General features: G+C 45.4%; 1 protein-coding gene across 1 annotated transcript in view; it reads left to right on the forward strand.

Annotated features, from left to right (window-relative positions):
* Positions 1 to 14,233, forward strand: part of LOC106583653 (E3 ubiquitin-protein ligase rnf213-alpha) — a 62,696-nt gene extending 48,463 nt beyond the window's left edge. Inside the window, 20 exon segments of the mRNA XM_082967511.1 lie at positions 3,432 to 3,628; positions 4,438 to 4,560; positions 4,704 to 4,814; positions 5,096 to 5,338; positions 5,591 to 5,684; positions 6,460 to 6,494; positions 6,585 to 6,688; positions 6,796 to 6,952; positions 7,286 to 7,460; positions 8,039 to 8,133; positions 8,311 to 8,559; positions 8,707 to 8,836; positions 8,982 to 9,062; positions 9,259 to 9,439; positions 9,671 to 9,872; positions 10,019 to 10,096; positions 10,207 to 10,404; positions 11,914 to 12,006; positions 12,279 to 12,457; positions 13,022 to 14,233. Of these exon segments, the coding sequence (XP_082823637.1) occupies positions 3,432 to 3,628; positions 4,438 to 4,560; positions 4,704 to 4,814; positions 5,096 to 5,338; positions 5,591 to 5,684; positions 6,460 to 6,494; positions 6,585 to 6,688; positions 6,796 to 6,952; positions 7,286 to 7,460; positions 8,039 to 8,133; positions 8,311 to 8,559; positions 8,707 to 8,836; positions 8,982 to 9,062; positions 9,259 to 9,439; positions 9,671 to 9,872; positions 10,019 to 10,096; positions 10,207 to 10,404; positions 11,914 to 12,006; positions 12,279 to 12,457; positions 13,022 to 13,172 (2,876 nt within the window). The 3' untranslated portion in view covers positions 13,173 to 14,233.
* Positions 14,234 to 14,282: the final 49 nt, after the last annotated feature.

Raw genomic sequence — 14,282 nt, forward strand, 5'->3', positions numbered from 1 at the left:
AAGAGGCCGGATGTATGGGGGTGGGATCGATGGACCGTTCCTCTGTATCATACAGACGGGACAGTGCGTCTGCCTTAGTGTTCTGGGAACCTGGTCTATACGAGATCGTAAATCTAAATCTGGTGAAAAACATGGCCCACCTTGCCTGGCGAGGGTTCAGTCTCCTCGCTGCCTGGATGTACTCCAGATTACGGTGGTCAGTCCAGATAAGGAAAGGGTGTTGAGCCCCCTCGAGCCAATGTCTCCACACTTTCAGGGATTTAACGACAGCTAGCAACTCCCGGTTCCCCACGTCATAGTTTCGCTCCGCCGGGCTGAGCTTCCTCGAAAAGATAGCGCAGGGGCGGAGCTTCAGTGGCGTGCCCGAGCGCTGTGAGAGCACGGCTCCTACCCCAGCCTCGGACGCGTCCACCTCCACCATGAATGCCAAAGAGGGATCCGGATGAGCCAATACGGGAGCCTCGGCAGAGACTTCAAGCGACCAAAAGCTCTGTCCGCCTCAGCCGACCACCGCAGACGCACCGGCCCTCCCTTCAGCAGTGAGGTAATGGGAGCAGCCACCTGCCCAAAACCCCTGATAAACTTCCGGTAGTAATTGGCAAACCCTAAAAACCACTGCACCTCCTTTACCGTGGTGGGAGTATGCCAATTACGCACGGCCAAAATGCGGTCACACTCCATTTCCACCCCTGATGTCGAAATGCGATACCCCAGGAAGGAGACAGACTGTTTGAAGAACACGCATTTCTCAGCCTTGCCAAGTCATGCCCCAACAGTCGCCCAAGTACTCTGCGCACCAGAGACACATGCACGGCGCGTATAGCGGAATATATCAGAATGTCATCGATATAAGCCACCACACCCTGCCCATGCAGGTCCCTGAGAATCTCGTCTACAAAGGATTGGAAGACGGCTGGAGCATTCTTCAACCCATACGGCATGACGAGGTACTCATAATGGCCGGACGTGGTACTAAATGCTGTCTTCCACTCATCTCCCGCCCGGACACGCACCAAGTTATACGCACTCCTGAGATCCAATTTTGTGAAGAAGCGTGCTCCGTGAAATGACTCCGTCACCGTAGCGATGAGAGGTAGCGGGTAACTGTACCCCATTGTAATCGAATTTAGACCTCTATAGTCAATGCACGGACGCAAACCTCCCCCTTCTTCTTCACAAAAAAGAAACTCGAGGAGGCGGGTGACATGGAGGGCCAAATGTACCACTGCCTCAGAGATGCAGAGACATATGTTTCCATAGCCACCGTCTCCTCCTGTGACGGGATACACGTGACTCTTGGGAGGTGCGGCGTTTACCTGGAGGTTTATCGCACAATCCCCTCGTCGATGGGGTGGTAATTGGGTCACCTTCTTTTTACAGAAGGCGATAGCCAAATCGGCATATTCGGGGGGAATGCGCATGGTGGAGACTTGGTCTGGACTCTCCACCGTCGTTGCACCGATGGAAACTCCCACACACTTACCTGAGCACTCCTCTGACCACCCCTTTAGAGCCCTCTGTTGCCACGAAATAGTGGGGTTGTGAAAGGCCAACCAGGGAATCCCCAGCACCACCGGAAACGCAGGAGAATCAATGAGGAAAAAACGAATTCTCTCCTCATGACCCCCCTGCGTAACCATGTCCAGTGGAGCCGTGGACTTCCTGACCACCCCTGACCCTAATGGTCGACTATCTAGGGAGTGCACCTGAAAGGGTTTGTCCATCTGAACCTGGGGAATCCCTAACCTATGCGCAAAAACCGAGGTCCATAAAATTCCCTGCTGCACCTGAATCGACTAGCGCCTTATGCTGAGAATGGGGGAAGAACTCAGGGAAAGAAATTAACACATACACGTGACCAACAGGGGGCTCTGGGAGAGCCTGGTGCTGACTCACCTGGGGTGTCCGAACAGTGCTCGGCCTGCCGTCTCGACTCCAGACGAGCCCCTCCAGCACCGGTCGACAGTGTGCCCTCTCCGACCACATCCGGTGCAGGAGGAGGCTCCTCCTCCGATCGCCCTCGCTGCAGCACCTCCTAACTCCATGGGGGTTGGAGCGGAGGTGCTGGGGGATGGAACCAACAGGACCTGATCCGATCGCCCGCGTGTAGCCAGCAAGTTATCCAACCTTATGGACATGTCCACTAGCTGGTCCAGGGTGAGGGTAGCGTCTGTGCATGCTAGCTCCCTGCGGACGTCCTCACGTAGGCTGCACCTATAGTGGTCAATCAGGGCCCTGTCGTTCCACCCCGAGCCGGTGGCCAAGGTCCTGAACTCCAGCGCGAAGTCTTGGGCGCTCCTCGTCTCCTGCCGTAGATGGAACAGACGCTCACCCACCGCTCGCCCCTCCGGGGGATGGTCGAACACAGCCCGGAAGCGGCGGGTGAACTCTGGGTAGTTGTCCCTCGCCGAGTCTGGTCCCTCCCAGACCTCGTTGGCCCACTCCAGAGCTTTGCCTGACAGGCAGGAGACGAGGGCGTTCACCCTCTCACCTCCTGAAGGAGCCGGGTGAATGGTTGCCAGGTACAGCTCCAGCTGGAGCAGGAAACCCGGCAGCCGTCGGGAGCGCGAGCCGAATACCGCTGGGCCCGGATGACACCGGAGAAGGTGGTGGTGTAGGTTGGAACGTAGCGGGTGCAGGTGTAGGCAGGCCACCCATCTCCGGTGGTGTGGTGTTGGACGCGCTCCTCCATGGACATGGAGAGCGCCTCAGCTCCTGCTGACTCCATTGTGGTGACGCGGGATTCTGTAACAAGGCCTCCTAGTAGGAGGGGGGGGGGGGTGTAGGAATCAGGAGCAGGAGAGCAGAGAAGTTCAAGTGGCACACAAAGTTTAATCAGGCGGTCCCGAAGGCACAATACAAACAAGTGGGAAAACACGCACCAACGTAGTCGCCACCCACAGGGGATAAATTGCGCACACGGAGGAGAAACCTCAACTCCACAAACAAAGTCTCGTAAGCACAAGGTATCATTTACCGAAAATATCAAACGAAACCCAGTGGTGCATGCACTCACCCTTAACATGCAAATACACAACAAATAATCCCGCACAAAGCCTAGCCTGCAGCGGGGTGTATATAAACCCACCGAAATCAACTAAACTGAACACAGGTGTGAAAAAACAGACAGACACAAACGAAAAGGAAAATGGGATCGGTGGCAGCTAGTAGGCCGGCGACGACGACCGCCGAGCACCGCCCGAACAGGGAGAGGAGCCACCTTCGGTGGAAGTCGTGACAGGTCCACACACAAAATATTTACTTTAAAATTATTTTTTAAATATATTAATTTAGAGGCAACAAGAGCAACAACTAACATTGTGGATGTTAGGCCATCACAAGTGTGTGTCATGGGGAATGTAGAAAAGACTTGCAATAAGTTTGACTGACTGATCCAAGACATGTCCTGAAAGAAGTGTCTGGTCATTCAGGGGCATGTGAAAGTCCTCAGGATGTGGTTGAGGAGTTTCTTCGTGCTGTTATGAACCTGTGTGAGAGGAGTGTGAACGACTGGTACCGGGTCTACCTGATCCGCAACATCAGCAGACAGCAGGGGGTAGAGTGTGTCCAGAGGATGCTGAAGGAAGCCCAGTACAGGTGGCTTTTCCCTGAAGAAATACATCAACAGGTACATAGTAACATACGGCTTTCTTGAATGTTTTATAAACCACATTTTTAACTGTTGAAAAATCCTGTATTTATTTTCCTTTTATTAAAGTACTTGTTAAGTATATTTTAAAGTGGAATGGAAGACTACACATATATCATATGATCTCTCTGTAAATGAACCCTTGCAACGAAGAACCATATATGTGACTGGTTACAGGATCGGGAGCGTTTGACGCTAGTTCATACTTCACAGTAGGACCTCGCGTCTGGCTGCGATAATGGTGGAGTTGACCATGCTGATGGTTGGCCATGCTTTTACATGTACATTCTTTTAGAGACGGATGGGGCTAAGGCTTAAGAGGGTGTGAAAAATGCTGAATGGGCGTAAACAAATAAGAGCTCTCTAGCAAGTGTGAAAATTGTATCCACATTTTTCAAGGGCATTTACTCCTATTTGTCTCCGAAGTGGGATAACAAGTTTAATCAACTTTCAAAGCAGCATAACTTTCCAATGTTTCCTCCAACTGCACTGTATGGTATACCATTTTGAAGCTCTAACATTTGAAATAAGCCCCCACAGAGAAATCCAGTCACATATATGTGCGTTGTGAAAAATGCAGATATTGTCAAATATTTTCCATTTTTTTATGTGTATACCACATTGTGTCATTATTCAAGTCATCACACTTCTGTCTTTTAATTATACTTGCCTGTTTTTTGATTTCATACTTATTTTCCATACTTTTTTATAAGGATTCATGAAGTCGATATATATATATATTTTAACACATACTGTATATGGTTGTTCATCTGTGGGATTATGTGCAGAATGAAGATGGTGGGCAGATGGACCAGTATCTGGTCTATGGAGAGCAATACCTGGCTGTACGGGAGGCTGTTGCCAAAGCAGTATTAGAGGGCACTGTGAAGGACATAGAGAATAAGTGTGAGGTATGAGTGCAATTCCACTGAGCTCTCTAACACTGTCTCGTGCATTATTATTATTAACTGGTTTGAAAGCATTTCTAATCATCTGAGGTAATGCGTCATTGATAAGTGGATAATCCTTCGCTCTGTGTCTGTCTTGTTTATAGAGATCTACTGCACCTCCAAAGAGGCGGACCTTGTATATCCTGCTGGCTCTTTTCAGAGAAGTCACCAGTCTGTACCGAGCAGCCAACACAGGCCTCCACCCCAGCCCTAGGGTAGGGCACACATTGGACTCTGTTGTTGATGATAGAAACGTGGCAAACTAGTGACATTTCAACGTTAGATTTTCATATCATGTTGCTAATTTAAGTTAAATGTGACCTTTTCGTAGATTCCTGAAAAGTCCCCGCAAATCTCAATCAACCCATCTTGATTGTCCCAGAAAATATGGTTGATTGTCCCAGAAAATGTTAGGATGAAATATCTCATATGCCTAACTGAACCCTCAGTCCACACACAGAGGTTATATTTAACCATAATGGCTGTCCACCCTCAGAAATGCCAGGAACTTGAGTACTTCATCCAGCGTTCAAGGTACCTAGATCCCAAGCCGGTGAGGGACTTTGCCATGGCATTGGTGCACAACAGGATGGGAGGACTGAGTGTCCATAATGACCGTACCGGTGCAGAGCACGTCCTTGTAGAGCTGGCTGTCCATCTGGCCGCTGTGCTGCTCACTGGGACAGAAGGGGTGCTTACACCTCTTCAGCAGCTTGGCCTGACTCCTAATAACATGCTGGTATGATCCATCTCACCTTCGTCTCATATTGGCTGCATCCCAATTGTCCACCCTTCTCCCGAAGTGTGCACCCGCACACTTTCTTGCATGGATTAAACAATGGTGGAAACTCACTGTAGCCAATACGTACACCAATCCACTGCTTTTTTGGCAGAAGGGTGGAGAATCGAAACGCAGCCATTGTTTTCATAAACATTTTATTCCAAGTTGAATATGAGGGTTCTGTCTTTATCGGACTGTCTATTCCAACAGAGAGCCTTCATACCCACGATGCCTGAAGACATGCTGGCTATGGCCCAAAGGGTTTTAACACAGACTGGAGGCCTTCAAGCACTCACCTGGTATTGTAAGTACAGTGCCCATATAAATGTTGGCGTGCTCTAACTATAAAATGTGCTTTCTCAATTCACCTGTGGCATTGATTTTGTTAACCTTTTACTGCAGTGGGCTAAATCAGTGTTTCTTGGTAGTCTTAAACAAATCTACTTTGAAACAAATGTATAAACCTCACACTCATGGTTATGGACTTAAAGAAAGTTCAACTGTATTCAATTTTGAGTTTGTATCCCAATATTACACTTTATATACATCACAGAAGACTGAAATATAACAAAATCGTTTGACATAGAAACAGAATTTTCAGCAGTATTTTTTTGGTATGTTTATTAATTATGAAATTGTGAAACATATTCATAACATTCCACCCATGATGTCACTAGAGGGCGATTTGGTCATTTGACTGCAATATGCTACAATATGTAAAGCTTGCCTGAATAATAACAAATTACTTAGATTTACAAAACACTTTCTTAAGAGCTCACTTCATCCACTACCAAGAACATTCACCTCAGCTTTCAGGTTGCAGTAGTGTCCTAATGAAGACTTATCTCATACTGATCCCTACTAAATAACAGCTATTGAAAAATTGCTGCATAGAACACATATTGTAAGCATTATAATAACACATTATAATGACTCATACATGCACATGACAAGTATATAAAGCATTATACCTGTTGGTAAAGTGTTACCGAATAATTAAATGATGAGTTGTGATGTATACTGAGTAAAACATTGCAAAACTAAACATTAACATTTTTATTGACCTTTGTTCTCTACAGCCTGTCCTGAAGGACACCCTTGTGCTGTTGGTGAGGTAAGCACAGTTCTTAATGTAAAATTCAATTGACAAACATTCACAATGTTAAATAACTCCACAGCAGACTAATTCGCCCCCTCTTTGCAGTGTGGTCGCCCCACCCAGCTGGCACGCTGTCTAGAGTGTGGGGCAGTAGTTGGAGGGAATAACCATGTTCCTGTCAGAGGTTTCAGTGCTATGGGACTGCAGCGGTAAGTTTGTTCCCTGTGGTGCTTACAAAAAGGGATTCCCGTTGATATTGTTGCTAAAGCATCAGATTGACAGATACCATGTTGAATGACTGAACTTGTCCTCTTAGGGGAGATCTGACAAGGACTGGTCACATCCTAGGAGATCCTCAGAGGAGGGACAACCCAGACTTCCAGGACACCAAAAACATGTCCCTTACCCCCTTCACCCTCATCAGGCTGCTCACCCATCTAGCCATGCTGCTAGGGGCCTCAGAGCACCCAAAGGTACGCCTGCTTGTCTGCCAATGGCAGCCCACTCTTTCTTGCATTGTGTACAGTGTACCAAACTACAATATAGTGGTTATAGAGTTATATAGAGTAATATGGAGTTGTTGTTTTTCATTCAAGTTCAAGTAGTTTATTTGCCATTGTCTACTCAATTAGTGTATAAATAATTAAGCTTATCTACTAATTATAAGGTTTTGATGGAAGTAAAATACAAACGAGATGTAAAAAATGACATATAGAAGATGAAAATACTGAAAGACAAAATATATAAAAGATGACAACTGCGGACTGCAGTATTTCACAATAATAAGATATCTCTCTTCTTTCTAGTCCATCCAGCAGATCATCCAGCCTCCAGTTGCTGACCCCTGTGGATTTCTGATTGTTCACCTGCTAAAGGATATGGATCATGTGACCAAAGCCCTGGGGAAGGGAACGGATGGCACAGTCACCACCATCCACCTGATAATCAGATCCATCCTGGAGTCACCACAGACCAATCCATGTAAGGCCTTTCATTAATGCTCTCATAAATCCTCTGACAGGTATACTTTATTATCATATTTTAACTCAATCAAGTTTTTAATTGTATACTCACAATCATATTTTAACTCAATCAAGTTTTTAATTGTATACTCACAATCATATTTTAACACAATCAAGTTTTTAATTGTATACTCACAATCATATTTTAACACAATCAAGTTTTTAATTGTATACTCACAATCATATTTTAACACAATCAAGTTTTTAATTGTATACTCACAATCATATTTTAACACAATCAAGTTTTTAATTGTTTACTCACAATCATATTTTAACTTGAATATGCTAATAAAGTATCACATTTTTTACTGTGAGCGAGAGTTGCACCTTTTCCTTTCAAATACCGATGTGATTTTTTGGTTGCACCTCGTCTCACTTTGGTTGAGCGCCTCCCACTCCTTTCCAAACATTTTGAAACATTGAAAGTCAAAGCAAGTTAATTGTTTGAAATGAAACAAAATCTAAATCACACACCCGCGTACTTATAACACAGATACCAGTAGCTCCCTCATGGACTCTTTGTTTCTTTGTTTCTAGGGATGGCTGGCTATGATTCCCAACTCTCAACTAAAGAGGCCAGAAATACCTGGGAGACAATCGTTGCTACTGACATCATCACTCCTCAGTTGAAGGTGAAACCTTTGGATAACATTTGAAGTTAGCTATAGTTTGATTAAAGATCTATTTGATAAAAAATATACTCCAGCTATATTCCAAGTCAAAGATAAGATTGCACCTTTGAAGTGACAAAGAGTTTCACTTTGTGTGTGTGTCTGTGTGTACATACCTGTGTGTGTTTGACATCACAGCATCTTGACCAGCGGCTGAGAGAGGTGAATGCCACAATCAGAAATGACTCGCGTGTCTCCTCTAACTTCATCATGAGGGTGACATTTGGGGATGAGTGTCTGTTGTCCTCGCTGCCTCGGGGCTCCCAGGTCCACTGTTCAGGAGTGTGGAGCTGCAGAGAGAGGGTGTCCCTACTCAGCCTCACCCACATCGTAGAGCAGAACGACGGAAAGGACAAGCTCCCTCTACTATGGAGGTTCCTACAGAAGGTAATCCGTCACGAAACCTGTGTTCTTTCTTCCTTTTGTAAATAGATTTTCTAAATCTTGCATCTTTGAATAGTTTCTAAGTGAGTCTGTGACGTTTAACTCACATGATCTCCTGCATTTTCCATAAATATTTTGCCGTTTTCGCAGGAGGCAGAGTTCCGGCTGGTAAGGTTCCTTCCAGATATCCTGGCCCTGCAGAAGAGTCTGGTGAAAAGGTTCCAGAAGTCATCAGACTTGATGAATGACTCCATTAGAGAGTTCATCCAGAAACAGTCAGGTAACGTCAACTGTCCATCAGAATGATCCATCCTTCGCACTATGCAGCATAGTTATCATCATATTATTGCCGATTGCCAATTTGAGACTAACTTATGAAAAGCAGAATTGAGTGATATAATTTATGGGGTTTTGTCTTCTAACAGCACCGATGAGAGTGTGCTATGAGAAACGAATCCAGATCTTCCTGGATACATGGAACTTGCTCAGAGTGTCAGTAGCCACCAGTGAGTTACCCTTCTTTGACTACAGTCCTCTGTAAAACAGGACAAAGATGGCCATACAGCCGGAACATTGTCTGTGCCTGAAATGGCCTTCTATTCTCTACATAGGGCCCCGGTTGGAAGTAGTGCACTATGTAGGCAATAGGGAACCATTTTGGACATAATCATTTTCTTTATGTGTGTGTGTTTGGATGTGCAGGTGAAATAAAGATCCCAGAAGAGTTCTGGAAGGAGGATTTGGACCAGGACAGTGACCTACAATACCTCCTGCCACGGCGCCAGGGTCCAGGCCTGTGTTCCACCGCTCTGCTCAGTCACCTGGTGGCCCTGCACAACGAGCTGCTTCACGCTGTGGACCGCCACACTGGGGAAGACACCAGGTACAGCACTGCCAAGGAACCAATCACCCCTCCCATGCCACCCTCCCCCATCCCAAACAAACCCCACCCACCCCCAACCTTGGTTCTAAACACAATAATGAAAATATTTTTTTTAAGGTAGAATGGAAATGAAAGATATTTGGAACTAACACTGGGTTTGTTTACTGCACAGCCATCAGACAGTTTATCCAGGGATATAAAAAGGTCTTTAAGTACTTTCTGCTCCAACAGCTACAAGGTGAGTCTGTCAGAACTGACAGAGCTGCATGTGATCCGCTATGAAGTGGAGAAGGACCTGCTGCCCCTGGTGCTGTCTAACTGCCAGTACAGCCTGGAGCGTGGCAAGGAGACCCTGTCTGAGTACGACCTTCCCAAGATCCAGCAGCAGGTCCTAACCCGCTTCCTGCAGGGCAAACCCCTCATCACACTAACTGTGAGTCCTGGCTTCTAATTAAGGCCCCAGACCCTTTCTTCTTGTCCCCAGACCCTTTCTTCTTGTCTACCGTTCTTACAGATCTGAAATGACTGGAAAAATGAAAGCAATGCATCACTTACTGAATCCAATGTGTTGACTTTCAGGGAATCCCGATTCTGGTCACCAGACACGAAAGAGATTACGAAAGCATTTTGAAAACAGTGAAAGGGAAAGTGTCTCAGGCAAGTTTTACAGTAGCATTATTATTACTAGTATTTGTTGACACACCATTGTGACGTCATGTGAATACATATAACATTTCAGCGGTACAATGTCATTGTTGTTTTCCCAGGAGCGTCTGCCGTCCCTGACCCTCACAGCCCTGTCCAGGGATCTCGAGTCGTACAGCGAGGTATGTGATGCCCTGAAGGCTGTGGAGCTGGCTCTGGGCTTCCTGTCCATGACTGGGGGAGATACCCACATGCCCTTGGTGCGTTACCTGGAGGACACGCTCAGGATGAGCGAGCAGAACAAACCACACTTCTTAAAGGTGACCATGTTTATTTGATATTGTGTGTCAGATTGATCAGCTAGAAAGAAATACAGTACAACCTCTAAGATATAAATCTAAGAGTTAGACTGCCTGGTAAACTGAACAGGCAAACCTAAGAGTTAGACTGCCTGGTAAACTGAACAGGCAAACCTAACAGTTAGACTGCCTGGTAAACTGAACAGGCAAACCTAAGAGTTAGACTGCCTGGTAAACTGAACAGGCAAACCTAAGAGTTAGACTGCCTGGTAAACGGAACAGGCAAACCTAAGAGTTAGACTGCCTGGTAAACTGAACAGGCAAACCTAAGAGTTAGACTGCCTGGTAAACTGAACAGGCAAACCTAACAGTTAGACTGCCTGGTAAACTGAACAGGCAAACCTAAGAGTTAGACTGCCTGGTAAACTGAACAGGCAAACCTAAGAGTTAGACTGCCTGGTAAACTGAACAGGCAAACCTAACAGTTAGACTGCCTGGTAAACTGAACAGGCAAACCTAAGAGTTAGACTGCCTGGTCCACTGAACAGGCAAACCTAAGAGTTAGACTGCCTGGTCCACTGAACAGGCAAACCTAAGAGTTAGACTGCCTGGTAAACTGAACAGGCAAACCTAAGAGTTAGACTGCCTGGTCCACTGAACAGGCAAACCTAAGAGTTAGACTGCCTGGTCCACTGAACAGGCAAACCTAAGAGTTAGACTGCCTGGTAAACTGAACAGGCAAACCTAAGAGTTAGACTGCCTGGTAAACTGAACAGGCAAACCTAAGAGTTAGACTGCCTGGTAAACTGAACAGGCAAACCTAAGAGTTAGACTGCCTGGTCAACTGAACAGGCAAACCTAAGAGTTAGACTGCCTGGTAAACGGAACAGGCAAACCTAACAGTTAGACTGCCTGGTAAACTGAACAGGCAAACCTAACAGTTAGACTGCCTGGTAAACTGAACAGGCAAACCTAAGAGTTAGACTGCCTGGAAAACTGAACAGGCAAACCTAAGAGTTAGACTGCCTGGTAAACTGAACAGGCAAACCTAAGAGTTAGACTGCCTGGTCCACTGAACAGGCAAACCTAAGAGTTAGATTGCCTGGTAAACTGAACAGGCAAACCTAAGAGTTAGACTGCCTGGTCCACTGAACAGGCAAACCTAAGAGTTAGACTGCCTGGTCCACTGAACAGGCAAACCTAAGAGTTAGACTGCCTGGTCAACTGAACAGGCAAACCTAAGAGTTAGACTGCCTGGTCCACTGAACAGGCAAACCTAAGAGTTAGACTGCCTGGTCAACTGAACAGGCAAACCTAAGAGTTAGACTTCCTGGTAAACTGAACAGGCAAACCTAAGAGTTAGACTGCCTGGTATAAGAACATTCAGGTGTTCCGAACAACCTCCCTTCTAATGTGTTCTTATCTCTAAGATTCAAAAGATCTGCGTTGTGTTCAGTGTACCAGTCATTGTTGCCAGTATTCAGTATATGTAGTCTAACGTGTATGCTCTGTGCTGTCCCATTACTTTAGGCTCTGGGCAGATGCAGTCTGAAGCACTGTGTGGCTCTGTGGCAGCTCCTCTCTTCCCTCAAATCAGAGAACATGCTGAAGAGTCTGAAGAGGGTAACCAACAGCTTATCACACATACTAAAGTAATATACGTGACACAATCATCCTAAAAAGAACTCGCCGGCTCTATCATTGAAACCGTGCTGAGAGAAGTTTGTGTTTTTCACCCCTAACATATTACTTTGGTCAATTTTAAGTAACGATTTGCACAGATGAAGAAGGGTGAATCCATAGCCATCGTTGGGGTTGATTCCCAGTCATGCTGTGTGATACCACTGTTGGTCTGGATAGCTCTGAGTTTCATTCCTCTATCTTCCCTCCTGAAGGACCCATTCTCTGGGGTCTCGGCTGAGTACCAGAAGCACCTGGAGGAGGAGCAGAAGAAGCTGCTCCAAGGTTTCATCACCGTGGGGAACATCAACACCTGGCTGCTGGAGATGCACGAGTTCCTCCTGCTGAACCTGGGGAGCCCTCGTGCCTCGGATACCTATGGACCACACTGGAGGTGAGGACAGACAGCAGGTGTGGGCGGGAACAGGGGCTACTCCCGAGGTCTTCCAATTCCAAACCATCATTGTAACTCTCATTTTTCATGAATGGGGACATTTGCATTTTAAGTGCATGTGACATGTAGCTGCCAAACACATACATTAGCCTTGGATGTGAAGCCACATTCACAATGTAAGGGCTAAAGTTGCAGATCTAATGTCGAAGAAAGGCAGATGTGACTTCACATATTTTGCTGTTATTTGGTCCCCTTGAGTGAACAACATTGTCACGTCTACTCCAGCTCGCCCTCTCTGGCGCTCAACGTCGCCGGTCTACTCACCACCGGTCCTTGCAACCCTCATTAGGCACACCTGGACTCCATCACTACCCCCTTTATCTAGCACTCCCTAGCATCACTCTTCAGGCAGTATTGGTTCAGACGCTGCGCTTGTTTTTGTAATGCTCCATGTTCGGTATTATTAAAATCACCATCTGCACCTGCTTCCTGACTCCCTGTGTTACAAACACAGTTCTAAGGTCTGAAATCACAACCTGTTTTGTCTTCTTTCTCTCATTCTAGTGTCAAAGAGACATTGGCTGCATACATGGACCGCAAAGAACTACAAGTCCCACCTGACGCGGAGGCTTCCTTCCCTGACGAGATACTCCTCTCACAGATTGTGGAGACCTGGAAATTTACTGTCACTTACAAACAGGAATGGATGATGTAATCGATTCCACCTGAATGTGATTTGTAAAGGACTACACTAGATCACCGGGGAAATGTTAGAATAGAACACAAGTGCTTCTGATTGTATGCTGTGATTGTATGTGCTTTCTCCAGTGATAGCACAGTATGTGCCACACTGACGCACCATGCTTAGATACTAAGAGGATTTATAACTGGTGTGTGGAGAATCTTGCCTTTCTACAGTACAATTTTTATTTTTTTTAAATGCATGAAATTAAATTAAATGAAATGTATGCATTCACTACTGTAAGTCACTCTTGATAAGAGCGTCTGCTAAATGACTAAAATGTAAAATGTAAATGTACTAACAAAAACTGCCTTGAATGCAACGTTTTCTCAGGAAAACATTCCAAATATAGTTTTTTGGTCAGACTATGGGCTTGGTTCAATCCGTATTGCTGAAGTTCAGGGCAATAGCGCGATTGAATATTAAAGGCATTGTTACTGCGTTCGCATGAGACTGCATTCACGGTAAACGCTGCGTGTCGGCTCAAATGGAAATTACCTTAACATTTTAATCGCGCTATAGCGGTGGATTTCGGGTATACAGATTGAATCAAGCCTTATATTAACCAAACTGTGTTTACAGAATGTTTTATGCAATCATTTTTGTTACTAGATGTTTATTTTGGGGGGAAATATTGTTTACATTATTTGAGAGACTAACTCCAGTGCAGTTTTTATGTTTACCACATTTTTATGTTATGCTCTTCTCTTTTACTCATTGTACTTTTAAATGGGTTTATATTTTGGGATAATTTTGGTGGTTGGTGTTATTTTAAAGTTAATATTTCCAAACATTGAGTTCAGATCAGTGCAGTAAGCATCCACTTGAGGGTGCTATTGGCCCACATTTTGTAATTTACAGTCCTGAAGATCGAAAATCAAGTTACTTAATAAATACATGACCTAATCATTTTATCTGATTGGTTTTAATGTATTCTGGTTGAATATGACTACATTATCTTCTTCCATTTGTTTAAAAAAATGTGTCCAAATCATGGCATCTTGAAATAAAAGGGCTGGTGCTGTCAAGAGTGATGTTTGTCACGCCTTTGCTGGTCATATACTCTTTATTTACAGGCCTAGA

The sequence above is a fragment of the Salmo salar genome, chromosome 22 (genome assembly GCF_965601325.2).
Source record: "Salmo salar chromosome 22, fSalSal1, whole genome shotgun sequence".
Taxonomy (NCBI): domain Eukaryota; kingdom Metazoa; phylum Chordata; class Actinopteri; order Salmoniformes; family Salmonidae; genus Salmo; species Salmo salar.